Source organism: Mobula hypostoma, chromosome 1, assembly GCF_963921235.1.
Source record: "Mobula hypostoma chromosome 1, sMobHyp1.1, whole genome shotgun sequence".
Taxonomy (NCBI): Eukaryota; Metazoa; Chordata; class Chondrichthyes; order Myliobatiformes; family Myliobatidae; genus Mobula; species Mobula hypostoma.
In genome coordinates this window covers 163,011,652-163,039,644 of record NC_086097.1, presented here as the reverse complement: position 1 = coordinate 163,039,644, position 27,993 = coordinate 163,011,652, and the positions used below count along the sequence as shown (strand labels likewise).

Sequence of the window (27,993 nt, the reverse complement as noted above, 5' to 3'; positions counted from 1 at the left end):
TCTGATTTGCATTTCTTTCTCTTGTTTAGGTTTTTCAAGTCGCCTATGTTATCATTAAAGCAGCAAATTCTCCACGTCCTGGCAATTGGGTTTTGGAGCGCTCAATCGATGGCGTTACATTTGAACCATGGCAGTACTATGCCACAAGTGATACTGAGTGCTTGACCCGATACAACATTGTGCCTCGAATTGGGCCGCCAACCTACAAAAGAGATGACGAAGTGATCTGCACTTCTTATTATTCCAGGCTCGTCCCATTGGAGCATGGAGAGGTAATGTCATCTTCATAGAAAGGTATCAAATACCTGCTGGAAGGTACATTTTAAAACAGGGTTTTGGTGGATCACTCATCACTCAGTACAGGAGTTGGGATGTTCTGTTGAAGTTGGATTAAATATTGCTGAGGCCAATTTTTGAGTAATGTGTGCAGTTTGCCTACCTACAGGGAAAATACCAATAAGCTTAAAAGAGTGCAGGAATGTTGCCAGGACTCAAGAGCCTGAGTTATTGGGGAAGGTTGAATTGGTTAGGACATTGTTTCTTGGAGCGTAGGAGAATGAGGGAGGATTTGATAGAGCTATACAAAATTATGAGAGGTATAGATAGGGGTAAATACAAGCAGGCTTCCCCCCCCCCAACAGAAGTTGGGTGAGACTAGAGCTAGAAGTCAAATGTTTACTGGAGGTGAAAGCTGAAATTTTTAAGGGTAATTTGAAGGGAAACTTCTTCACTCAGAGGGTGTTGTAGGATGAACTGCCAGAAGTTTATTCTTTGAAGCATAGAAGGTTGAGGGGGGACTTAATAGAGGTATTTAAAATTATGAAGGGGATAGATAGAGTTGACGTGGATAGCTTTTTCCGTTGAGAGTGGGGGAGATTCAAACAAGAGGACATGAGTTGAGAGTTAAAGGGCAAAGTTTAGGGGTAACATGAGGGGGAACTTCTTTACTCAGAGAGTGGTAGCTGTGTGGAACGAGCTTCCAGCAGAAGTAGTTGAGGCAGGTTTGATGTTGTCGTTTAAAGTTAAATTGGATAGATATATGGACAGGAAAGGAATGGAGGGTTATGGGCTGAGTGCAGGTCGGTGGGACTAGGTGGGAGTAAGAGTTCGGCACGGACTAGAAGGGCCGAGATGGCCTGTTTCCGTGCTGTAATTGTTGTATGGTTATAAGTGGTAGATGCGGGCTCAATTGTCATATTTAAGAGAAGTTTGAATAGCTACATGGATGAGAGAGGTATGAGGGCAGGTAGATGGGACGAGGCAGCAGATCAGACTGGCATAGACTAGCTGGGCTGAGGGGCTTGTTTCTGTGCTGTAGAGCTCTATGACTCATCAACAGATGGAATTGGGCAGAAGAAGGACATTATCAAACATTCTGTGCAACAACTGCCAGGTGAACTTCACAAAGGCAATTGTGCTTATGAATGCTGTAGCAGTGGGTTTGTGCATGTTGAGAAAAATGGACTGTTTTCCAGAAGTAGATTTCAACGCAAGCCCACCTCTGCATTCAGGTGAAAATCAGAAATAAAAAGTGTAACTGCTAGAAATCGAGAGTAAAAAACAGAAACTACTGGGCAGGTCAGGCCACATCAATGGGAATAGAAACAAAATTATCATTTCAAGTTGAAGAACCTTCCTCAGAACTGGAAGAAAGCCAAAGAAAGAAGCTCATTTAAGCTGTGGAGATGGTGAGAGAGGATGGATGTCTGTGGCAGAGTAAATCCAGGATGACGATGGGGATAAACTGTAAACAACGTTATCTGAATGGGAGCAGTTGGGGAGTAGGAAGCTTGTCAACTTGAAAACATTCCCAGCTGTCTGTGTTCTCTACTCCCAGAGAAAATAAAAACAGAAAGGGGGAAAAAAATCGAAGAGTTCTAAAAGAACTCAATATGTCAGGTCAAGCAGCATCTGTGAAGGCAAAGAAACAAGCATACTGAACCAATTATCACAGATGGACGACTAATGCAGAGCTATAAATTGTAAAGTCCGGTGTGGAATCCAGAAGGTTGCAACTTGGCCAGAAGGACGTAGGTTAGCTTGTCCAGTCAAGCATGGAGTTGTCTCACTGAAACAAAAGGAGAAATGTACAGCTAAGAAATGTTGTTTACTGTAGCAATATGCGACTATCAATCACTTATTTCTGCTGGAATGGAATGCCACTGCCACCATATCCTGGTGAAATTTGGAAATGTACCCAGGCACAAGAGATTTTGCAGGTGATGATAATCTTGATCAATACATGCAAAATGATGGAGGACTCACTGGGTCAGATAGTGTCAGGCAAGTCCTGATGACAGCTCTCGTAAAACGTTGATGCACAAAATCTAGGTCACTCCAAAAGTGCCAAATTGCAGTTCTATGCCAGGCACTGACTTAAGTTCCTGTTCTTATCCTTCTCTTTTACCCAGTCCGTTGCCTCCAAACTCCAGTTGACCCAGGTTCCCTGTTCACCACTCATCCCCAATCACCATGACTCCACCTTTGAGGCCCCACTTTCACCTAATTCTCCCCACACAAGACAACAATGTCCAGCCAGCTGCCACCACCCACCCCTCCAAGGTCATTTTTCTCCTTCAAACCTCGCCACCCCTAAACCAATAATTAGACTCCTGGCCTCAGCTCTGAAGAAGTTTGCAGCGATACAACCAAACCAAGGCAGTGCAGTGGCTCTTTACCATGCGTTTCAGAGTGCAATCTGCTTTTCTGGCCGGAGTGTTTCAAATAGGATGCAACGATGAAGAATGGGGTGCTTCTTTCAGTCATATTTCAGTGTGAAAGCTATTTACGTTTGGACAAGAAGTGTGTGAACAGCTCCTGATGTTAAAATACAAGCTGCAGGAGAATTCCTTTCAAATGGTTTCCACCCAAAACACTTACTATCCATTGCCCTCTACAGATGCTAACTGACCCACAGGGTTCCTCCAGAAGTTTGTTTTTTGCTCTGGATTGCAGAACCTGCAGTCTCTTGCATCTCCAGTGTCCTGAGGTTAAATCTCATCTTCCTTTGTATCACTTTGAAGCAGGAGGTTTAGCTGATTTTGTAACAGGAAATGGGAGGCAGGTTTCTTGCCAACTGATGCCTCATTTGTAAATGAATCTGTGCAATACAAGAGCAGCAGTTGCCATTAAAAAATTCTGCAACGTTAGAAATAATTTTATTACTTTCCGAGGAAAACAGGGTGCTAGGTTTATGACACAGTTAAATGATGCTCTGTTCTGTATCCAGGGCAGTTAATCCTGCACATATTACACACTGAAGGCCAAAGACCTTCAAACTCATCTTGTCAAATTCATTTAACCGTTAAGAGACATGCTGGCCAATGTCATGTTTTTGCACTTGTTTGGACCATATAGAAATATACTCTTGTCGTGTATTCATACAGCGTTAGAAGAAGCCACAAAGGGCATTTATTAATCCTAACCGCTCAGTGGAAACTAGCTGAGCAGATAATTAAAATTACTGAGGTTATTAACCTTCACAGCAGCCACTGAGGACTAACAAAACTTCATTTTAACTAGTGCATCGAAGCAAGTGGTAAACTCATTTGCTCCAAACCAGTGGGGTCTTCTCTTGTACATGCAGGTCAGGTCCTGATGAATTTATTTGTGTCTGACTGCAATTTCAACTCCAGTAGATTGAACGAGAATGAGCTTGAGTGAGTCTCCTGTTGGACTAGCTCAGCTGGAAGAGGAACACACATAAAAAGTGCTGGTGAATGCAGCAGGCCAGGCAGCATCTATAGGAAGAGGTACAGTCGATGTTTTGGGCCGAGACCCTTTGTCAGGACTAACTGAAAGAAGAGATAGTAAGAGATTTGAAAGTGGGAGGGGGAGGGGAATGATCTGAAATGATAGGAGAAGACAGGAGGGGGGAGGGATGGAGTTAAGAGCTGGAAAGTTGATTGGCAAAAGGTATACGAGGCTGGAGAAGGGAGAGGATCATGGGACGAGAGGCCTAGGGCCCTGAATGGTGGTGAGGGAGGAAGTGTAAAGGCACATGTAGCACTTGTTCTGCTTACAAGGTTAAGTGCCAGGAGGGAGATCGGTGGGAAGGGATGGGCGGGGGGGGAAACCAATGGACAAGGGAGTCGCCGTAGGGAGCGATCCCTGCGGAAAGCGGGCGGGGGGGAGGGAAAGGTGTGTTTAGTGGTGGGATCCCGTTGGAGGTGGCAGAAGTTACGGAGAATTATATGTTGGACCCAGAGGCTGGTGGGGTGGTAGGTGAGGACAAGGGGAACCTTATTCCTCGTGGGGTGGTGGGAGGATGCGGTGAGAGCAGATGTGCGTGAAATGGGAGCGATGCGTTTGCTGCCTTACACTTCCTTCCTCACCACCATTCAGGGCCCCAGACAGTCCTTCCAGGTGAGGCGACACTTCACCTGGAAGTCGGCTGGGGTGATATACTGCGTCCGGTGCTCCTGATGCGGCCTTCTATATATTGGCGAGACCCGATGCAGGCTGGGAGACCGTTTCACTGAACACCTATGCTCCGTCCGCCTGAGAAAGCAGGATCTCCCAGTGGCCACATATTTTAATTCCATGTCCCATTCCCATTCTGATATGTCTATCCACGGCTTCCTACTGTCAAGAATAAGCCACACTCAGGTTGGAGAAACAACACCTTATATTCCATCTGGGTAGCCTCCAACCTGATGGCATGAACATTGACTTCTCTAACTTCCGTTAATGCTCCACCTCCGTTTTGTACCCCATCCCTTATTTATTTATGATTATTATTTTTTCTTTTCTCTTTTTTCCCCTCTTTTTTTCTCCCTCTGTCCCTCTCACTATAACTCCTTGCCCATCCTCTGGGCTTCCCCCCCCACTTCTTTCTCCCTAGGCCTCCCATCCCATGATCCTCTCCCTTCACCAGCCTCGTATCCTTTTTGCCAATCAACCTTCCAGCTCTTAGCTCCATCCCTCCCCCTCCTGTCTTCTCCTATCATTTTGGATCTCCCCCTCCCCCTCCCACTTTCAAATCTCTTACTGTCTCTTCTTTCAGTTAGTCCTGACGAAGGGTCTCGGCCCGAAACGTCAACTGTACCTCTTCCTATAGATGCTGCCTGGCCTGCTGCGTTCACCAGCATTTTTTATGTGTGTGGCTTGAATTTCCAGCATCTGCAGATTTCCTCATGTTTGCATTTAAGTGACAGTTTTAAAACATAATGCTACCCTTGTTGGACCATGAGGAACACACAGAAAATGCCGGAGGAAGGCCAGACAGCATCTAGGAAAAGAGTACAGTCAGCGTTTCAAGTCGAAGCCCTTCAGCAGGATTGATGGATACCCTGGAGCAAGAGGAACTTTGTCTGGGCCTCGACTGGGAAAACTTTGGACCTCCCTAATGTAGGTGTTTTCCTTTCCATTTGCACATTTCCTCCCCACAGGCTATCCTAAGAGCTGTTCCCACATCAGCTTACTTCCTCCTAATGGGCAGCATCTGTGCTTCACAACTACTTACCACTGTCCATACACCAACCATGGACAATGAATAGCAAGCCGGTCGGCATGCTTTAAAAGAGGCTGCAGCACTAAAATCCTTCTGGCTTCACATTTTTAAAGAGATTACTTAGCTTCTGTGCAGCCTTTCACAGTAGTTATTTCATTATTTATCAACCTACCCACCCACTTATTTATCCAGTTATTTATTTATTTATTGTACTTTGTAGTAATTCTTTGTCTTGCTTTGTACTGCTTCTGCAAAACAACACATCTCACAACGTAAGTCATAGATCATACAGTTGAGGAACAGGTCTTTCAGCCCATCTAATCTGTGCTGACCCATTTTTCTGCCTAGTTCCATTTACCCAGACCCAGACCATAGTGCTGCATACCCCTCTCATCCAAATGTCTCTTAAATGTTACAGTTGAACCTGCTCCCACCACTATTGCTGGCAGCTCATTCCACACGTGCACTCCAGTTCCCATCAGGTTCTCCATAAATATTTCACCTTTACCTTAAACCTATGATCTAGTAATCTCTGATGATGTCAGTGATAAATAAATCTGATTCTACCCTTCACCAATATTGGGATTCATATTTTCAGTTCTCCATCCAAAAGATTTAGAATATCTGTAATGTAACCTCACACAAATACTCACTTCAGAGCAAAATTAATGAAAGGACTATATGTAGCTGGAATTCTGAGGAGATAGTTTTTGGCATTGTTACAGATTAGATCTGTAATTAAAATATGTATTGTCTGTGTTCGCAGCTGATTGTTCCTTGTTTAACAGGGGCTATTCATTTGGTTTCTCACGTGTGTGTGAAAGACTGTTGCATAATGCAGTGCTTTATTAAAATTACCAGTGGGTCGGAATGAAGTGCCAGTCTCTTTAATTTAAATACAGACTGATCTTTCTAACCAGGCACATAGTTAAATAATTTTCCAATTCCAATGTAAAAATTAACATTTGAGTCTGCTGACAGCTAAATTAATGATAGAAAGTAGTTTGGCCTTATCTGTTGATTGTGGAACCTGATACATATTTGTTTAGGTAGCTACGTCAACAAGGGAATTTGTTCGTCTCTATTGAAATTTTCTGTCACATGCATAATAAGTAAATGTATGTATATGTGCAGTGAAAAACTTCCTTGCAGCAGCATCACAGGCACATAGCATCATATAAGCAGCATTCATGAGATAAACAGAAATTAAACATAAGTAAGCAACAAGGTGAGGGAGGGGAAAAGGAGATGGGAAGTGGTGAACGGTTGGGTGGGGGGTGGAAATCGCTGGACCTGACACAGGTTGGGAGACCACTTTGCTGAGCACCTATGCTCCATCTGCCAGTAAAAGTGGGATCTCTCAGTGGCCACCCATTTTAATTCCATTTCCCATTCTCATTCCCTTCCGATATGTCCATCCATGACCTCCTCCACTGTGGCGATGAGGCCATACTTAGGTTGGAGGAGCAACATTTTGTACTCCGTTTGGGTAGCCTCCAACCAGATGGCATGAACATAGATTTCTCTAACTTCTGATAATGGTCCCCCCACCCCTCTTCTCCATTTCCCATGCCCTTTTTTCTCTCTCTCACCTTATCTCCTTGCCCGCCCAATGATGCTTCTCCCCTCCCCCACTTTTCTTTCTTCCTTCCTAGTTCTTTACTTCATCCTTCCCCCTCGAGGTTTCACCGAGTACCTTGTGTTTATCTCTCCCCTCCCCCACCTTTTAAATCTATTCCTCAGCTATATTCTCCAGTCCTGCTGAAGGGTTTTAGACAGAAATGTCGACTGTACTCTTTTCCATTGATGCTGTCTGGCCTGCTGAGTTTCTCCAGCATTTTGTGCATAATGTTGCGATACTGCTGGTTTTGCCGGTTAGATCAGGAACCAAGTGGTTGAAGGGAAGTCGCTGTTCTTGAACCCGTGGTGTGGGACCTCGTGCTTCTGTACTGCTATATGGTAGCTGTGACAAGGTGGCAATGGCCCAGTTTGTGGGGGATCTTTAACGTTGCCTTCTTCACAAAATTCAGTAATACTGTAAACATTCAAAATAATGAAACCTTTCATACTCCAGTTATACCTGGGTGTGGTGTATTTGTGTAATTTGCTTGAAGGTGTGTGCTTTAGGTTTGTAGAAATTTAGTTCAGACTAGAAGAGCTATTATTATTACTTTATTGTTGCCAAACAATTGATACAGTCATCACGTACAGTCATCACAGCGATATTTGATTCTGCGCTTTGTGCTCCCTGGAGAACAAATCAATAGTAAATATAATAAAATTTAAATTATAAATCATAAATAGAAAATAGAAAAGGGAAAGTAAGGTAATGCAAAAAAAAAACCGAGAGACAGGTCCAGATATTTGGAGGGTACGGCCCAGATCCGGGTCAGGATCCGTTCAGCAGTCTTATCACAGTTGGAAAGAAGCTGTTCCCAAATCTGGCCATACGAGTCTTCAAGCTCCTGAGCCTTCTCTCAGAGGGAAGAGGGACGAAAAGTGTGTTGGCTGGGTGGGTCGTGTCCTTGATTATCCTGGCAGCACTGCTCCGACTGCGGGCAGTGTAAAGTGAGTCCAAGGACGGAAGATTGGTTTGTGTGATGTGCTGGGCTGTGTTCACGATCTTCTGCAGCTTCTTCTGGTCTTGGACAGGACAACTTCCATACCAGGTTGTGATGCACCCGAGAAGAATGCTTTCTACGGTGCGTCTATAAAAATTAGTGTGAGTTTCAGGGGACAGACCAAATTTCTTTAGCTTTCTCAGGAAGTTATCCACCATGCCCACCCCAGTTTTTAGCCCATAGGCTTCCAGTTTACACAATTGAGCAATACAGCACAGATCAAGCCATTTGACCCAATAGACAATAGATGCAGGAGTAGGCCATTCAGCCCTTCGAGCCAGCACCGCCATTCACTGTGATCATAGCTGACCATCCACAATCAGTACCCTTTTCCTCCCTTCTCCCCATATCCCTTGACTCCGCTATCTTTAAGAGCTCTATTTAACTCTTTCTTGAAAGAATCCAGAAAATTGGCATCCACTGCCTTCTGAGGCAGAGCATTCCACAGATCCACAACTCTCTGTGTGAAAAAGTTTTTCCTCAACTCTGTTCTAAATGGTCTACTCCCTATTCTTAAACTGTGGCCTCTGGTTCTGGCTCCCCCAATATCGGGAACATGTTTCCTGCCTCTAGCGTGTCCAATCCCAACAAATCTATGCCATTCAGCTAGTGCTAATTTCCTGGGTTTGGCTCAGATCCCTGTAACCCCTGCCACTTCATGTACCTATCCGTGTGCTTCCGAAATGATACTACTGTACCCACTTCAATCACTTCCTCTGGCACCTCATTTCATATACTTACCAAAACGCTGCCCTGAGGTCTTTCATATCTTTTCCTCTCAACCCTAAACCTATGGTCCCTAGCTTTGGACTCCCCTGATCTGGCAAAATGAGAGTTGCCATCCATCTTATTATGCCTATGATTTTAATCATTTCTATAAGGTCACCCTTCATTCGCCTATGTTTCAAGGAATGGAGATCTAGTCTGGCCGACCTTTCCCTATAAGTCAGATCCTCTAGTCTCGGCAACATCCTCAAACCTCTTCTGCACTCTATGCAACTTAACCATGTCTTTCCTATAATAGGCTGATCAAAACTGCACACAGTACTCCCAAGTGCAACATAACCAATGACTTAATATACTGTAACATGATGTCTCAGCTCCCAACCCCAGTACCCTGACTGATGGAGACCATCATGCTAAATGCCTGTTTCACCACCATGCACATGAATGGCTAGGTCCCTCTGTTGCATTCCACTCCTTAATACCGTACCAATCATAGTAAGAGAACTACGCTGGTTTGACTTTCTAAAACACATCACCTCTCACTTACCTCACTCTCAGTCAGTTTGAGCTTGATTCTTACTAAAACAGAGAAAAATAATCATCCTGATAAGAATTCTGAGGTATTCTCATAACCTACTTTGAAAGTTTTCTCCATGTGGAAAATGTTTCCTTCCAGGTTTCACCAACATTGTAGCTGGAGATTTGTAGAAATTTCAAAGTAATCCCCCTGTGCCACCTCATACTTTTTTTCCCAAAGTTGCTTGGTTCCCTTCCAGAAAGGATATAGATAGCAATCAGAAGGAGAAACTCTGGAATTTTCCGTGCTCTAGCCCCGAGGGCTCCAAAACCAGTGGAGCATGTGCTACATCCTCTGCAGGTATCTGCTGATGTCATCCTGAGCTGAAATCAAACCCATGAGCTTGTGGTATGAACAGCTTCAGAAACTGAATTACTAGGGGAATGAGGCAAGCTGCTATCTAGTGTCCAGTACCTGAAGAAGTTATAGAAACTGTTTAATTATTGAATTCCTTAAGCTGGAAGCTAGTTGCTTCCCTGTTTGTTCAGCCTCCAAGAAATGTTGAGTGCATGCTTTTTTAAATCAAACTTTGAATAGTTTTGTTCGCAATATTATGGAGTGCAGAAGGGATGTTGACAAGACCTGAGATTTCAGCAATGAAGAAACATTGGTTATGCTATTTAACTTCTAATTTTCCAAGGTTTGATAGTTTAGTAGCCTGAAATGTTTGCTTGAAAGGGAATATCTTATTTTAATTGAGGTGTATTGCATTGTGGAGGACCCAGTGGAGATGGTCAGACAAAGCTATTTCCTCATCTAAGAGTCAGTATCTTTGGCGGGGGATACGATGTTTAATATAGTTGTTAAGATGGAAAGGGGGTTGCAGAGAATTTTTTGACCCCAGTGTGATGGGATTTGCTGCTCATTGCTTGAAAGTGTAATAAAAGCAGAAACCCTCAATAAACTAAAAAAGAACGTGGATGTGTACTTGAAACATTGAAAATGTAATTCAGTAGGCAGAGAGCTGGGAAGTGGGATAAAACTGTAAAGATCAACTTCAGTCAGCACAACCTCCAAGGACTTCAAACTGTAGACCTACAGGCAAATCATAGTACATGCAGAAATAATTTGCTCATATGAAGGTTAAATATTTCCATAAGATATAGAAGCAGGGGGGGCGTCACGTGATGACGTGGGATTGAGACGTGTAAATCCAGCTCTCCCGCAACAAGCCAGTAAAGTACCATTTAAACAAAACAAAGTTAGTAAATATTTTCTGAAAATTATTTATAAACTTTGTAAGATTACTTTACGATATGCCTCCTAAACCGCAACAAAAGAAGTCTGCTGTTGCGAAGCAGCCACAAGACGGGAAGAAAAAAGGGCCTACTGCAACGATGGAGCCTCGGACTCAAGTTGGATCTCCTTCGGTAGAACAAGGAGCAATGGCGGTGGCAACGGCTTCTTCTTCGAAGACACCGGTAATGCGCATGCGCAAACCAACACAACACAAACTACAAGAACCGACAGCCACTGCAGTTGAAAATGACTCAGAGTCAGAATTGGATTCTGCAGAGAACACAGATGAAGAAGAGGAGGAAGAATTGGAAGCGATTGGAAGTAAAGGAGATGATAGAGACATGAGAGAGGCTATATTGCAATTAACGGCTGAATTAAGAAAGGTAAGAGAAGAACTTAGAGATACGAAGATGTGCTATGATAAAGTTATGGCAAGACAGGACAAAATGGATAAGAAGCTTCAGAAGATGGAAAGAGCAATGGGCCATATGAATGATAGAGTGGAAAAAACAGAAAATGATTTGCTTGTCTGGAATTCGGAAAGAAACCAACTCTTGGAGAAAGTGGACATGTTGGAAAATTTTAGTAGACGTAATAATATTAAAATTGTTGGTCTTAAAGAAGGTATGGAGGGAGATAAACCAATAGAATTTTTTCAAAGATGGATCCCGGATGTTTTGCAAATGGAAGAGGAGGTTCGATCAATTGAAATTGAGCGGGCACATAGAGTTTTAAGACCAAAACCAAAAGATGACCAATATCCACGATCGATTTTAAATAAAATTCTTAAGATTTCAAGACAAGGAAAGGATTCTACAGGCAGCTGCTCGAGCTGCCAAAGATAGAAAAGGGCCATTGATAATTGGAGGGAACAAAGTTTTTTTCTATCCTGATATAAGTTACGAACTTTTGAAGAGAAGGAAGAAATTTAATCCAGTGAAAAAAACCCTATGGGATCATGGTTATCAATTTACACTGCGTTGTCCTGCAACTTTGAAGATTTTTTTGTCTGGTGGAGAAAAAAGATTTTTTGTTGATTATCAGAAAGCAGAGCAGTTTGTGCGAGATTCTCTGAAAACTCACCAGACACAAGAACAAACCCAGGGGAGCGAGATAGATTGAAGATGAAGGTTGAGTTAAAGAATGGACTTGATGGATTTTTGAAGCTGGATGAATGTATAAATATATTATTAATTATACGAGGGGGGTAAGAAAGGTTAAAACTGGAGGAATATTAGTTGGGAATAGTAATACTAATTTTGTCTATATATATATATATATATAAAATGTTTTTTTGTTGCGGGGGAGCTGGAAGAAGCACTGATCGATTGCTACGCTAGTCATGTGTGCAAGCGTGGCTTTTGTCACGACCCGCAAAATGGAGGTGGGTAATGTTGTGTATCCTTTCATTCACAACATTAGTGGGGGGGTATTTTGTTTTTTCTTTTTTTGTACTTTTTCTTTCTGCCTGGAAGGTTGGGAGGGAGACACATAGCAACATGGTGAAGTTTAAAGAGATTCCCCAAGGAACTATGAAAGTTGAGAAGATAAATAATGTTTTAGATTGGAGTAACTTCGTGAAGAATAATGACTAATTTACTGAATTTTTTGAGTTTTAATGTTAACGGGCTTAATGGACCAGTGAAAAGAAAAAGAATCTTAACACATATTAAAAAAATGAAGATAGATTTAGCTTTTTTACAGGAAACGCACCTAACAGAAACAGAACATCAGAAACTAAAAATATTCAAGATCATCTTGACAAATGGATGATATTACCAATAACATTAGTAGGTAGAGTCAATGTTGTAAAAATGAATATATTTCCTAGATTACAGTATTTGTTTCAAACATTACCAATACAATTGCCACAGAAATTTTTTCAAGAGTTAAATAAATGTGTGAGAAAATTTCTTTGGAAAGGTAAAATGTCAAGAATATCATTGGAAAAATTGACATGTAAACTTGGGTTAGGAGGGTTACAACTTCCAAACTTTAAAAATTATTATAAAGCAAATCAACTTAGATTTATTGCATCTTTCTTCGATGATCGAAAACCAGCATGGATTAAAATAGAACTAGACAAGATAGGAGAAAATAGACCTGAAGATTTTATATATAAATGGGAATCTAAATTGATACGGGAAAAGAAAGAATCTCCTATATTAACACATTTGATTAATCTATGGAATAAGATAAATGTTGATAATGAAACACAGAAATCTCTATTAGCAAGGAGACCTTTGTTCCAAAACAGACTTATTCCTTTTACAATGGACAATCAACTTTTATATAATTGGTACCAAAAAGGGATTAAATTTATAGGAGATTGTTTTGAACGAGGTATATTGATGTCATTTGAACAATTAAAGGATAAATATAAAATATCTAATAATACTTTCTTTTGTTACTTTCAATTAAGGGCTTACTTAAAAGGTAAGCTGGGTCAAACAATGTTTTTGCCAAAACCTAATGAAATTGAAATTTTAATTCAAAAAGGGAAAATTAAAAAATTTATTTCTTGTATGTATAATTTGATTCAAGAACAGACAATTAAACAAGGAACCCATAAGTCAAAGCAAAAATGGGAAACAGATCTGAATATTATTATTGATGAAACAAATAGGTCAAGACTGTCTTGACAGTATGACAAATACAATAAATGTTCGACTTAGATTAGTACAATATAATTTTTTACATCAATTATATATTACACCGCAAAAAATAAATAGATTAAATTCAAATCTATCTGATAAATGTTTTCGGTGTAATCAAGAAATTGGTACTTTTTTACATTCTACTTGGTCTTGTTTTAAAATTCAACCCTTTGATAAATTTAAGAATCTTATTGGAACAAATTACTGCAATTCAACTTCCACATAACCCTGTATTATTTTTATTAGGTGATATTGAAGGGATAAAACCGAAACTTAAATTGAATAAATATCAGAAAGAAGTTATAAAAATTGCATTGGCAGTAGCTAAGAAGACTATAGCAGTTACTTGGAAATCTGATTCGTATTTAAGTATGGATCGTTGGAATAATGAAATGGCTAGTTCTATTCCACTTGAAAAAACTACTTATAATTTAAGAGATAAATATGTAACATTTTTGAATATTTGGCGCCCTTATTTGCAAAAGATAGGATGGCAGATAGGATAAGTGCTCCGATAAAGACTTTGGTCACTTGGGGAAAGTAACGAATAATTATACCAAATTCATTTTGAATCCCATGGAGCATGTGGAAACCTTCCAATAACCAGGCGGTTCTTTTCTTTTTTTTTCTTTTTTTTTTCTTTTTCTTTCTTTTTAAGTAGGACTATATATGGGGGGGGAGGGTTAAGGGGAGGGGGGAGGGTAGATTCTTTTTTTCATGTATTCTTTTTGAAAATTCAATAAAAATTATATTACAAAAAAAAAGATATAGAAGCAGAATTCGACCATTCAGTCCATTGAGTCTGCTCTACCATTCAATAATTGCTGATTTTCTTTTTGGCTAGTTCTCCCATTTTCTCTCTGTTACCTCTAAACTCCTTACCAAACCAGAACTTATTTCTGTTTTAAATGCATTCAATGACTTTCTCTCGGCAGCAGTCTCAATAGGTATATTTAATGTCAGAGAAATGTATACTTATCTGAAATTCCTTTTCTTCGCAAACATCCATGAAAACAGGAGTGTCCCAAAGAATGAATGACAGTTGATGTTAGAACCCCAAAGTCCCCCCAGCTCCACCCACCCACACACAAGCAGTTGCAAAGCGACGAACCCCCCCCCCACCAGCAAAAAAGCATTGGTGACCTCCACCGAGCACTCAACTGTGCAGCAAAACATCAGTAAAGCACCGACCTGCAGTACCCAAAGACTACTCGTTCACCCGGTAATTCGACATACCACAGTGTGTGTGTGTGTCTCTGTCTGTCTCTGTCTGTCTGTCTGTCTCTCTCTCTCTCTCTCTCTCTCTCTCTCTCTCTCTCTCTCTCTCTCTCTCTCTCTCTCCCCCTCCCTCCCTCTCTCTCCCCCTCCCTCCCTCTCTCTCCCCCTCCCTCCCTCTCTCTCCCCCTCCCTCCCTCTCTCTCCCCCTCTCCCCCTCTCTCTTCCTCCCCCCCCAATAAGGTAAAAAGGGGTGTCCCCATTTCACAGCAAGAGGGGAGACATAACAAACAACTCACTGATTTATGGTGTTAAAAACCTGTTGTGTTGCTTTTTTCAAGCTCTGTGCCTCTGGGCACACAGCCACCAGCAAGCCCGCTGGTTCTGGTCTGTCTTGTTCTCCTGTGACGCATTAGTCGGCGGCACCAGCCTTCAATTAGTCAGCCTCTAGAACCGCATCCTGGGGATATCAAAAAGCGGCCAGTCGTGAGGCCCTGAGAGCGGGTCCCGTTCCCGCAAAGAACTGAAATCAGAGTGAAACTCCAAGTCACAGTCTTCAAAAGAACCTTGAAAGGGGAAAAAAAAGAAATACCAAAGATAGAAATGAAGCTGTTTCCGAAGATGCAAGCGAAGGAGTCACCATTTAACGCCATCATTACTAAGCTCTGCGATCTGTAGCAACAAATTCCACAGATTCACTAGTCTCTGGTTGAAGAAATTCCTTCTCACTTCAGTTTAAAAGACACATCCCTTTATTCTTTGTGCCCATATTAGAAGATTCAGTACAAATCTACAAGTCATTAAAAGAAAGCACACTCCTTAATTCTACTGTATGTGACTAAATGATCCCCTCATTTGAGATTTACACAACAAAGTTATGTTATCTTGAATTTCTTATAACTTATATCTTTAATTCCTGTGGCATGTAACCCAAATACTTAAAGCCAAGGACAACATTCCATTGGTATTTGTGCATTAACTTTTAAAATATCTAGCTACCTAGTTGCTTGTTTGATTGATTGAGAAACAGTGCAAAATAGGCCCTTCTGGCCCTTCAAGCCACACTGTCCAACTACACACTTAACCCTAAGTCAACAGAGTCATAGAAAAGTATAATACAGAAACAGGCCCTTCAGCCTATCTAGTGCATGCTGAACAATTTAAACTTCCTACTCCCATTGATCTGCTTCGGGACCAAATCCCTCCATACCGCTGCCATCCATGTACCTATCCAAACTGCTCTCAAACATTGAACTTGAGCTTGCATGCACCACTTGAACTGTCAGCTTGTTCCACACTCTCATGACTCTCTGAGTGAAGAAATTTCCCTTTATGTTCCCCTTAAACTTTTCACCATTCACCCTTAACCCATGACCTCTGGTTGTTTTCTTCCCCCAACCTCAGTGGGAAAAGCCTGAGTCCTGTCGAAGGGTCTCGGCCTGAAACGTCGACTGCACCTCTTCCTATAGATGCTGCTTGGCCTGCTGCGTTCACCAGCAACTTTGATGTATGTTGCTTGAATTTCCAGCATCTGCAGAATTCCTGTTGTTTACTTATAATATCATGTTTATCCTATTACAACTTTAAGCAAGTCTATAGGGAGTTTGGCCTCATCACATAGGACAGCAATAGCGTAGCTCCTTAGCAGCCAGCCAGCTAGTTTAAATAACATTAGCTATGCTAATGAATGAATGACACCTGTTAAACTCACCTCAACATATCTTTTACATTTTAATCCACCGTGGGCAATAGTAAAGTCACTGTTGCAAACAGTGCAGCGAGCAACACTCATTATTTTTGAGGTCGACCGTAAAGCCTGCCCACAGAGAAAACTGATAGGTCTACTTAGCAGGGGTCCCCAACCATTTTTTGCACCGCGGACCGATTTAATATTGACAATGTTCTTGCGGACCGGCCGACCCGGGGCGGGGGGTGGATGGTTGTTAATCATGACCGGAATATAGGTAATAAGGTAACTATAAGTCACTTATAAGTGGCTAATACACTCAATTTTGTTTCTAAAAGGGTTTAATCTACCGAATTTAATATTAAACACACAGTGCATATTTTCCTCGCATGAACATAATGATAACTCAATTATAAGTCAATAGCATCATAACATTTTAAGTAACTTTTGGATATTAAACACAGCACATATTTTCCCCATATGAACATATAAAATCATTGCAACACACCAATATCGCTGAATCAGTGGGAGCCCTGGGCTTGTTTTCCTGCAACAAGACGGCCCCATCGAGGGGTGATGGGAGACAGCGATACTTGAAGGGGCTTCTTTATCTCCAGTCTATTCCGCGATTTAGGTTTTGTTGCATTCGATGCAGAAAACTCGGCTTCGCAGAGATATGTTGGAAATGGAAGCAACGTTTTCAGTGCCTCTGCGGCGATCTCAGGATATTCAGCCTTGACTTTGATCCAGGATGCCGGCAAAGATGTTATGTCAAACATACTTTTCAGTCCACTGTTATTTGCAAGCTCAAGGAGTTGATCTTCTTCCCGCACTGACATGGATGACGCGTGCGTAATAACCTCGCATGCGTTCAAATTCAACAGTGCGTGACAGGGAATGAGGAAAGGTGCAGCTGACTCATATCGCCAAATCATATCATTTCCTCGTGGCCCGGTGGTTGGGGACCACTCTTAGCACGAAGAGAGACCAAATCAGGATGCTCGCTCTCCCTCTCAAAAAAAATCGATTTCTGGGATATTGTATATAATTTCCAGGTATTGGGGAGCCACTATCAATATGCGGGAGACTCCTGGAACTTCCGGGAGAGGTGGGATGTCTGTATACTGCACATAATTTTGTATCAAATCTCTTCAGTCTTTTACATTCCAAGGAATAAAATCCTAACCTTTGCAATCTTCCCTTACAACTCAGGTCCTCCAGACGCAGCAACATCCTTTTAAATGTCCTCTGTATTCCTTCAACCTTATTTACATCCTTCCTGTAGATAGATGACCAACACTGCACACAATCCTCCAAATTAGGCCTCACCACTGTATTATACAACTTCAACACAACACCCAATCTCCAATACTCAATACTTTGTTTTATGAAGGCCAGTGTACCAAAAGCTTTCTTTAGGACCATATCTACTTGTGCCACCACATTCAATGAATTACGGACCTGTATTCCTAGATACTTTGTTCTGCGCGCTCAATACCCCATAATCATGGGACAATGTATAATGACGAATTAACATTTTAGCCGATATGTCTTTGGACTGTTGGAGAAAACCGGAGCACTTGGAAAGAACCGAATCATTTCACTTGGAGGACATACAGACTCCTTAAAGATCACGTCAGAATTGAAATCCAAGCTCTGATGCCCTGAGATGTAGTAGCATCATGCTAGCTGCTCCACTACCGAGGTTCCTGGTCTGTGTACTTGATTCTCCCGATCCCATCATACCTCTGCTTCTGGCATCTTTCTAATTATTTTAACCTGGGACTCAAAATGAAATGTGTCACATTTCCTCACACTAAAGATCCTTGGATGTGAACTCACCAACTTTTAAGGTCTGCTGTACATAGATTTTGAGCCACTGATTATCCTGGAGATCAGTTATTAAGTGAAGTTGTACCACTCTCCAACAAAGGGTCAACGTGAGCACCATAACTTGGGCTCCATGCTGAAATTCCACCTGCCCTTACCATCTCATCACATCATCTCCCACTGGCTCTTGAAACCTGGCCATTCACTCACATCAAATCTTCTGGGGAAAAAGTGGAGCCTTGCAACCAAGAGTATAAAACTTACATTGAGCAATTAAACTGAATTTCCTTGTCCAATATATAGTTTCTGCCTCCCTATATTGTTAAGTGTAATTTAATTTTCCATTTATAAACCTAAATGATTTCACCTTCTGTGTTGAAGCTAATTGAAACATGTTCCACTTTAATGATGATTATTTTTCAGGCAGTGTTGGAGAATGTGTGGACAATCCTTTATTCTTGCTTCTACCCATTCTGAGGTGATGATTTGTAATGACTGTAGCCCACAGGCAGGTGGGAGTTATTTTCTGTCCTCCAATTGTTATTCTTTCTCTTGTGACAATAAATAACCCAAAAATTCTATGGTAATTCACTGTGCCACAAGTACCCTGTGATACTCGGTCTTTGCCAGAAGCTATTCAACATGGACATAAATGACGAACCACATAAATTTTTCCATCATGTAACAGGCAGCAGAACAACTGACCATGGAAGCTGATGAGTCCTTGCTGGCATCCCACCCTACCTCCATCCTTAGTCCAAAGTGTCCTGAGGCCAGGTGTAGCTTTGCAGATTTTGGTTCTGGCTGAGATCAATCAACAGATTATTAGATTACATAAGTGAAAGATTAGAAAATGTTTCTCTCCTTTGAGTTTATTGCAGTTTGGCTGGTATATTCCAGAACATTCAGTCTAAAATTGCTTACAGTATTCACAATTCTGCACGATAATAACAAATATTTGGGGAGAACTAGGGACGTTGAGACTATGAAAAGTGCAAGACACTGGAATTGTGTCCTCTGAATGTTGTATGTTGTGCATTTAAGGAGGAAAACCATGCTAAACATTTCTTCACAGATCCTTGAGGAAAATGGAACCAAAGACATGGCTATTGGGAGAGGTTAAAAAAGAATCTTGCTTACGGAAGTCACAGCAGAAAGTGGAAAATCCATCATAGATTAAATTGGAATGATGTTTCATAAGTAAGATTCGAAATGAAGTGTAAGGTACTTAATCAGCTGGTGGTGTCTGGTGTAGACTCTGCACCTTATGTGCACAGCAAATCTGATAATAAGTCCAGGGCAGAAGACAGATATCAGGTTATTTTATGTACAAAAGATCATAAGACTTAGGGGCAGTGGTTATTTGGTGGTTCATCAAATCTGCTTTACCATTTCATCAAAGCTGGTCCATTTCCCTCCCAACCCTATTCTCCTGCCTTCTCCCCATAACCTTTCATGCCCTAACAAATCAAGAACCTATCAGCCTCTGCTTTAAATGCATCCAGTGACCCTGGCCTCCAGCCATCTGGGGCAACGAATTTCATAGATTTACCACCCACCACCCTCTGGCTAAAGAAGTTCCTCCTCATGTCTGTTCTAAATCTATGTTCATCTGCAGTTTCTGAATGATAGAATGATAAACACATCTACTTCCTGGACAACAGGAGGAACCAGGCAGTAAATTTGGGGGAGCATTAAACTCCTTACTTTTCCAAGTTTACCTCTCCTATTGTGTATAGAGTTTTGAAGAACAAGATGAATGTAAATGGTAATGTTTCTTAAGTTGTATTGGGGTGCTGATCGAGTGGGATTCAGAGTAGAAGAATGAAGATCCCAATGGATGGGTTCTGTTGTGGTAAAGTGAAAGTGAGCACTTAAAATGTTTTAATAAATCCAGAGAGATATCTAGATCATGTTTATGGGAAATGTTTGTAATCCCTCACTCACAATGCTGTTTTCTCCCTGTGAAGATTCACACCTCGTTGATCAATGGCAGGCCTAGTGCTGATGACCCTTCCCCAATTCTGCTGGAGTTTACCTCCGCTCGCTATATTCGCCTCCTCCTCCAGCGCATCAGGACACTCAATGCTGACCTCATGACTCTTGGATATCATGACCCAAGGGAAGTTGACCCAATTGTTACCCGTAGGGTAAGGAAAATGGAACCATCAAGTCCAATTTTGGCATCTTTGGCTTCTGTTGACAGTGAAATGTTTCAGCCTGTGTATGAAGAGATGCATTTTTTATAGCTCTGCGCAGAGGGTTGTTTTTGTTTTATCTAAGTGTTTTCAAAATATCCTTTCTTAGAAATTGTTAAAGCAAAATGATAGTATTTGTACAATTTTATTTTGATGCCAGGGTACACCGTGGTGCTGCTACCTCTCAAAAGATTAGTAATCTGAGTTCCAATTTTGAGCTCCTCGGCTGTTTGTGTGAAGTTTACATGTTCTGCTTGTGACCATTTGGGGTTTCTGAGGGTGTTCTGGTTTCTCCACTCAAGCTAAAAAGTCGGGGTTGGTGGGTTGTTTGGCTTTCGTAAATTGACAATTGTGTGACCATTGAGTGGTTGAAAAAGAGGTTGACAGAAATATAGGGATATTAAGTACAGAAAGTTTGAGTAGAGGGATGGGATTGCTCTGTGGCGTTGACTGAATGGTCTTTATCTTGATCCGTTAGGGAATCTGTTGCAAACTAGCAAGAAATGTCAGGAAAGTGTGAGTTGGCTAAAATATAGAGACTTTCTTACCCTTGCTCTTTTTTTCCTGAATTGATTTTCAACTGACTCCTTTGTGTAATGTAAATCTGATGTTTGCACATTCTGTCAATTCAGGAATTCCATGGGGTGAGTTCTCCTGAATACCAGCAGGTTTCAATTAATGCTTGGTTTATTTTTTTTACATAGTATTACTACTCCATCAAGGATATCTCAGTTGGAGGCATGTGTATCTGTTACGGCCATGCTAGCAGCTGCCCATGGGATGAAAAGCTAATGGTTTGTATTAGATTATCCTCATAAGATTATTGGTCTATCTGTCGCATAGTAAGGTTGCAAATGGCGACAGTTTACCAATTTGATGATATTTGTGAGCAATTTGTATCATTTCAAGGCACTTGTCTTAAATCTGCTTTCTTATGACTTTCCCAATCTTTGAAATGTTGGTTACATTATTGATTATATGAGCTGTCTTCCCCCCCCCACCCCCGCCCCCAAAAAACCCAAAAGGCTCTTAATATGCTAATGTAAATTGCCGTCACTTGGGTTAATGTATTTCAAGTACCTGGGGTGCTAATTAAATCCAAAGTAAACATTAGCAAGTCATTATACCTTGTTATTGATTGTCCTACATTAAGCTATTCAGATCAATAATACCCAAAAACGAGGTTCTTTTTTCAATCGCCACAAAGTAAACAAAATATTCAGGAAAACATCACATATAATTAAAGATATTAGCATAAGCAATTAGCTCGAGCTTTTATTTTCTATCCAAGGAATCAGCACTCTTTAAGGCTGTGAATACTGAAAGACTTACACCTATCCAGACTGAAATTTTGATTATAGATGTTGATACAAGATTGAAAATAATAAGGAGCCAAATTTGGTCAGAAGCTCAATTGCGCTAAATGTTTTATTGTAGAGACTAAATGTTGTCCAGAGCTGTTATCTCAAGTTATTAGTCGCAAGTCATGATGTAAAATAGCACAACTCTTGATTGATAAAATATACTAGGATACTCCTTTAACAGAGGAAGCTATCCAGCACTTGCCCAAGAATAAGAAAATTTTTGTTACTTTTGCAATGCTGAGGGAATGAAACAATGAAATAACTTTCCTAGTCTCCAGGAATTCTTCTCAACCTGGAATAGATTTAGCAGTGCTAACTCTCACCACATGCTGTAATGTGAAATCTGAGAATTGAAGAAACCTCTCAAAGGTCCGAATCAGATCATTAAAAAAACGCATACACATATTCAAAGCTGCTTTTAAATAGTGAATGTTTGAATCATTTTTAGAATCTAATTTTTTCGGAAGTTAGCCACCCAAGTGATATTTAATCTTTGCTCCATTCTGTTGTATCTCCTCTTGCATGAAGTAGCCACTTTAGTTTTGCCTTCTAGCCTGAATAAACATGTGAATGTGGATTTATTTATCCACCATATCACCCTGAGACAGACAAAGTAGAAACATGTGCTGGCCCCAACCATGGTCAAGTCAAGTGTCATTGATTAGTTGATGTATATGCAGCTGAAGTTTGACGCCAGTTGATTGGAATGAAATTACTGCATTTGGGTTAGTGGAATCAGACTTTTCGTAGCTTCAGAGCCCAAAAGTAAATGGTGCCTGATGAAGGGTCAAAAATTACTGTATAATCAACAGCTCTTGGATTGATGTCTGAATTGCTCATCCTGCCATAAGCAATAAATGCTGAAAATTAGATGACCCGGAATGATAATTTTAATGGATTTTTAAACAGTATCTTTTTGTTTTAGAGACTACAATGTCAGTGTGAGCACAACACCTGTGGGGAGAGCTGCAGTCAGTGTTGCCCAGGTTACCATCAGAAACCGTGGCGGTCTGGAACCTTTGCCTTGGGCAACACGTGTGAGAGTAAGTTAATAATTTTTGGCTGTGTTTATGGAGGGTCTGGAAGTTCGGCTGCACAGCATCCAGTCATCAGGTACCAGATTGCTTCCAAAAGGTTGTGGAAGGAGCAAGCTCTCAATGCTCAAATGAAATTTGCTGTCCCCATATTGGGTTCTTCAGGCAAGGCACAGGTTTTGCGTTCTTTTTGAAGGTGTTCGAATTATTTCCAGTTTGAGAAATAACTCTGTCAGCTTTTTCTCCTCCTTCACCCTCTTTTCTCCCACAGCCTTACCTTCTACTTCTCCTTTACCTTTTCATAACTTTCACCATCTTCCTTTCCTTTTTCTTCACCTGCTTCCTCTTCTCCTTTGCCTTTACTGTCACCTTCTTCTTCTCCCTCACTTTCTTCTTCTTTTCTTACTCCTTCCTTCTAAGCAGTCCTTCAGAATTGAGGACAGTTTGCTTCAGGAATGTGGAGCTGTGAGAAGAAAGTGTACAAACCCCATCCTCTGATTGTGATCCTGCCTCTTCCTATTAATTATCACCTAAGCTGACAGAGAACCATTTCCCCATCCCTTTTTCCCATTGGCATGCAAACCTGCAGTCACTCTTCTCTGACTTTCCATTCACATCATATACACCAGATCTTCAATTAGCTGCCAGTTGAAATCAGCAGTTCTTTCACTTATTGAAATAGACCTAATATCAGGTGTACCTTGGGCCTTAATTCTCAGGGATCATTCCATAGGATAGAAGTCAAAATTATTTGGGAGATCAGAAAGGGATAGAGTCTCTACACTGTTTTGAGCAAGAGCATTAATTTAGAATGAGCACCAAGCATTTAAAGTAAAAGCAGCAAATGCTGTAAATACTCAGCAGGCCAGGCAGCATTCATGGGGAATTAAGATTTCAGGTTGATGACCTAGTGAGTATTTCAAGCATTTTTGTTTTTTATTTCAGATGGACAGTTTCTATTCAATTTAAGGGGCTTGGAGTAAAGGGCATGAAGAATGTACTATATGAAGGGTTCAAAGACCATGAACCAAGACTAATTTTGCATGGGAAAAATTAGTAATTAAAAGCAGCAACCCTGACTTGGGTTCTGATGCAGTGGAAGGAATTTCTACTCCGTCAGAAGACAATTTCCATTGGAAACCATAACATAATTCAAGGAAGTTGCTCATCTTCACCCACTCCTCAAGTGTATTGAGGGCTGGGCAATAGAATTCTGGTCTTACCACTAACACCCGGACTTTGAAAAATGAATGAATTAATTAAAATGAAAGGGGTCAGTAACCAGAGGGAACAGGCTGATTGGGATGAGGAGGGAAGTTCGGGGAGATCAGGTATATTTTTAATGAACAAGTTGCTATGAGATGCGATGATCCACAAAGTATCATAAAACAGTACGGCTTGTGATATTGTGCAGAATGTACACAAATCTACTCCATGATCAATCTAATCGTTGCTTCCTACGCAGCCCATAAGCTTCCATTCATGTGCTTATCTCCAAAACACTAGAGATTCTGCAGATGCTGGAAATGCTGAGGAACAAGCACAAAATGCTGGAGAAACTCAGCAGGTCAGACAGTATCTGTGCAGAGAAATAAACAGTCAACATCTTGGGCTGAGTCATTTCTTCAGGACTGAGAGGGGAAAATCCTTACATGTCCTATTGTACCAGACTCTACCACCACCCCTGTTAGTGTATTCCAGGCGCCCACCACCTACCACTCTGTGTTTGTGAAAAAACAAAGCAGCTCTGTTGGAAACATAACTAAAAATTGATTATGTAGTGAATTTCAGAATCAAAACTGAAGTGAACCTTGCCATAATGGGCATTTCCTGTAAATGAATAAACTCTTCACGGGGCTTCTAGCCGGTTAAAGGTATCAATTATAACCCAATGTTTCAATGACAAACTCTGCCATATTCATCAGGGATGATGGTATTTATACCCCTGTAGTCCACCCTCCCGACTAGTTAGTCCTTATTCTATCAGGTTTACGCTCTCCCACCTTGTTTACAATCAGATTCCAGTTCTTTCCTAGAGTGAGACCTTTGCCTTTGTTAAAATTATTTTCCTCTAGAGTTAAGTATAGGTCATTCTTTGACTAACAGGAAAGCATGAGGATGTGAGGTTGATGGATATTTCTTCCAGGGATCTGACACAGGCCTGATGGGTTGAATGAATTTCTTCAATATTCTGTAATTCCACATCAGTGTTGTTGAAGCTCCACTGTCATATTTCCTATTTGAGTCAATTATTTTTCTGTTACATATTTTTAACTTAAACCTAGTATGCAATTTGAGTATGACTATGAAGACATCTGTCCCAGTTGTATTCATTACTTTGTTAACTAGAGTGCAATTGCCATGGCAAAACAGAGGATTGTTACTATGACCAAAGCGTAGCTGATCGCAACCTGAGTTTGAACATAGCAGGACAGTTTATTGGTGGAGGTGTGTGTGTTAATTGCTCCAATAACACCGCGGGAATCAACTGTGAGACCTGCATTGATGGCTTCTACCGGCCTTACAAGGTAACTCTTTATGTTCAAAGGTTCATTTTGTTGTCTAAGTATGCATGTACAATACATTTCTGACGTTCGTCGTCTCCAGATAGCCATGATATACAAAAAAAAGGGAGTTCTTGAGAAGAAAAGCTATTCCCCCAACACAAAAAAGAGCAAAGAAACAAAATTTGCAAACTCCAAAACCCCCCCACCCCTTTCCTCGCGAAAAAAAAGTGACAATAACATCAAATCGCCAGCTCCCTCCCTCGCAGAAAAAAACATGGTGAATCCCATAGCTTCAGCCCATTTTCCATGAGCCAGTTACCCATCTGTTCCAGTCTTGTCATATGTGGTAATGCAATGGCATTACTTTGTATAGGCATTTTTACTATTGGGCTGGTATTTGTATCATGAAAATGGAGTGAAGATGTAAGAAGTGATAGAGTTCAATTGATTTGCTTATAACGTTATGTTTCTAGGTGTCTCCTCTTAGCCCTGATCCTTGTTTGCCATGTGACTGTGACCCAACTGGGTCCCTGAATACCAGTTGTGTGAAGGATGATAACCAAGCAGTCACAGAGCAAGGTAAAGTTGATTTCATAACACGTGGCTTCTTAACCTGGTTAACATTGAGTACCTGCAGTCTTTAAGAGCCAATGGATTAATGCTGTGCGACATTACTAGAAAATGAAATCTAATTTGTCTGTTTTCATAGCAATCAAAGGCCCAATTACCTAAGCATCAATGCTGTTGCTCTGTGGGATGTTCTATCTTTCTGAGACAGTCCCTCTTGTACTCCCGCTACGGTGTAAATTTAGAAGCAGTCTACTTAAGTTGATTTTCATGTGGCTTCCTCATAACTTGCCATTGATTTGCTTTCTCATTTGTGTATCAGGTCTTTACCCTGGTCAATGCCATTGCCGAGCTGGTTATGCTGGGAGGATGTGCAACCGTTGTGCATTGGGGTATAAAGGCTTTCCCAACTGCATGCGTTGTAACTGTAGTGTTGTGGGCAGCACCAACGATGACCCTTGTGCTGAGCTATGCGAATGCAAGGTTGGTAGATGCTATGTGATGGTGTATCTCCATTTTATGTATGCTCTAAGCAATAGTTATTGCTGTAACAGAGTAAAGGTTAATTTTTTGAACAACACACACAAGATGCTGGAGGAACTCAATCCTGCTGAAAGGTCTTGGCCTGAAACGTTGACTTTTTATTCACTTCGATGGATGCTGCCTGACCTGCTGAGTTTCCCCAACATTTTTCCTGTGTTGCATTGGATTTCCAGCATCTTCAGAACCTCTTGTGTTTATGGTTAAAACAGTGCTTCCCAACTTTTTTTAGCCCAACACCTTCCCCCCAAAGTACTTTCATACTGGCCAATGCCCATCTGAGGCACAATATACTTTCCGACAACCCCATAGTGTAAAAACATTTTTACCCTGTGCTAATATGAGAAAAATAGTTCTACTTTAAAATTTTATTTGTCTCTAAGCCCAGCTTAAACAGTACCTGTGCACTGTATAGCAGCTTCGATATCAATGTGATCCTTGAGCTTGATAGTTTTTAGCAAGAGTCGAAATATCTTTCTGTCTGGGGATGTAGGGCTTTTGCTACACAACTTGAACCGATGTCCAAGTGGTTTCTGTTTTTTGTGAGTACGTGGTTCACTGCACTAAAGCCTTTTTCAACAAGGTAGGAGGATAGAAATGCAATGAAGAGCAGTTTGGCTCTTCTCCAAAGACCAGGAAAATTTGTACACCAGTTTAGCTACATACCACAAAAGCCAACATTTTTGAAAAGCATTTTTGCTTCTTTATCATTCTGAGTTTTGATAATTCTTCTTACAAATTCTCCTCCTGTTCTTCCACCTTGCAAAGAACATAGAATATGGAAATTTACAGCACATTACAGGCTCTTTAGCCCACAATGTTGTGCCAACCATGTAACCTACTCTAGAAATTGCCTAGAACTTTCCCAGCGCATAGCACTCTATTTTTCTAGGCTCCATGTACCTATCTAAGAGGCTCTTAAAAGACCCTGTTGTATCCACTTCCACCACTGCTGCCGGCAGTGCATTCCACACACCCACCACTTTCTGCAGTTCGGAATTTCCAGATTATTCAAATCCATGAATCGGTTCTGAAAATCCTTCTTCAGTAACTGCAGGTGTAAGCAGTGCTCTTGCTAATCACCAACTGTGAAAGAGAGTGCCGTACTTTCCATGCAGGGTAACTGTGAGAACATCCTTCTCCCAATGTTTTGCTTATGTATTTCCAGTTTTTCAGTAAAAGTGGACAGTGCACTTTGTGCCTGGATTAAATTGAAATTCTCACCCTGCAGTTTCATATGTAGAATGTTCATTTGGTCATACAGATCGGCTAGGTACGCAACATCTCCATGTAGAAATTTGAACTTGTTTCCCAAGCTCTTATCAACTTTGAGCAAAAATTCAACCACAGTCAAAAAGATCAAAGAAACATTTTAAGTAAGAGTCTTTTGACAGCCAATGCTCTTCAGTGTGAAGAAGCAAGCATTCAAACACTTCATCATTATTTTGGCATAACTGGCAAAATATTCTACTATTTAATGGATGAGCTTGAATTTTGTTGTTAGCAGACATTACAGGAGTCATGCTTGAAAAAAGTTGCTGTCTGAGGTGTTTTGGCTGAGAGATGTTGAAGATGAATTACACAATGGATTCAAACAGACTTGGGATTTCTTTTTTCATAACTTTCACTAAACCAGCATGGTGACCTGTCATATATGGTGCTCCATCTGCTGAACAAGAAATCATATTCCGAATCAGAATATTTCTATCCTCAATATACATTTTGAGCTTATCGTAGATTGCTTCACCATTGATATTTCATTTTAACTTTTTACAAAAG

At 41.0% G+C, this 27,993-nt stretch overlaps 1 protein-coding gene across 1 annotated transcript in view; it reads left to right on the top strand.

Moving 5' to 3' along the window:
• lama1 (laminin, alpha 1) overlaps nt 1-27,993 on the top strand; it is a 349,617-nt gene that overhangs the window by 102,103 nt on the left and 219,521 nt on the right. Inside the window, exons 4-10 of the mRNA XM_063058896.1 lie at nt 30-272; nt 19,975-20,154; nt 20,907-20,996; nt 22,492-22,609; nt 24,950-25,128; nt 25,581-25,686; nt 25,997-26,157. Of these exons, the coding sequence (XP_062914966.1) occupies nt 30-272; nt 19,975-20,154; nt 20,907-20,996; nt 22,492-22,609; nt 24,950-25,128; nt 25,581-25,686; nt 25,997-26,157 (1,077 nt within the window). The remainder of the gene's footprint in view (nt 1-29; nt 273-19,974; nt 20,155-20,906; nt 20,997-22,491; nt 22,610-24,949; nt 25,129-25,580; nt 25,687-25,996; nt 26,158-27,993) is intronic.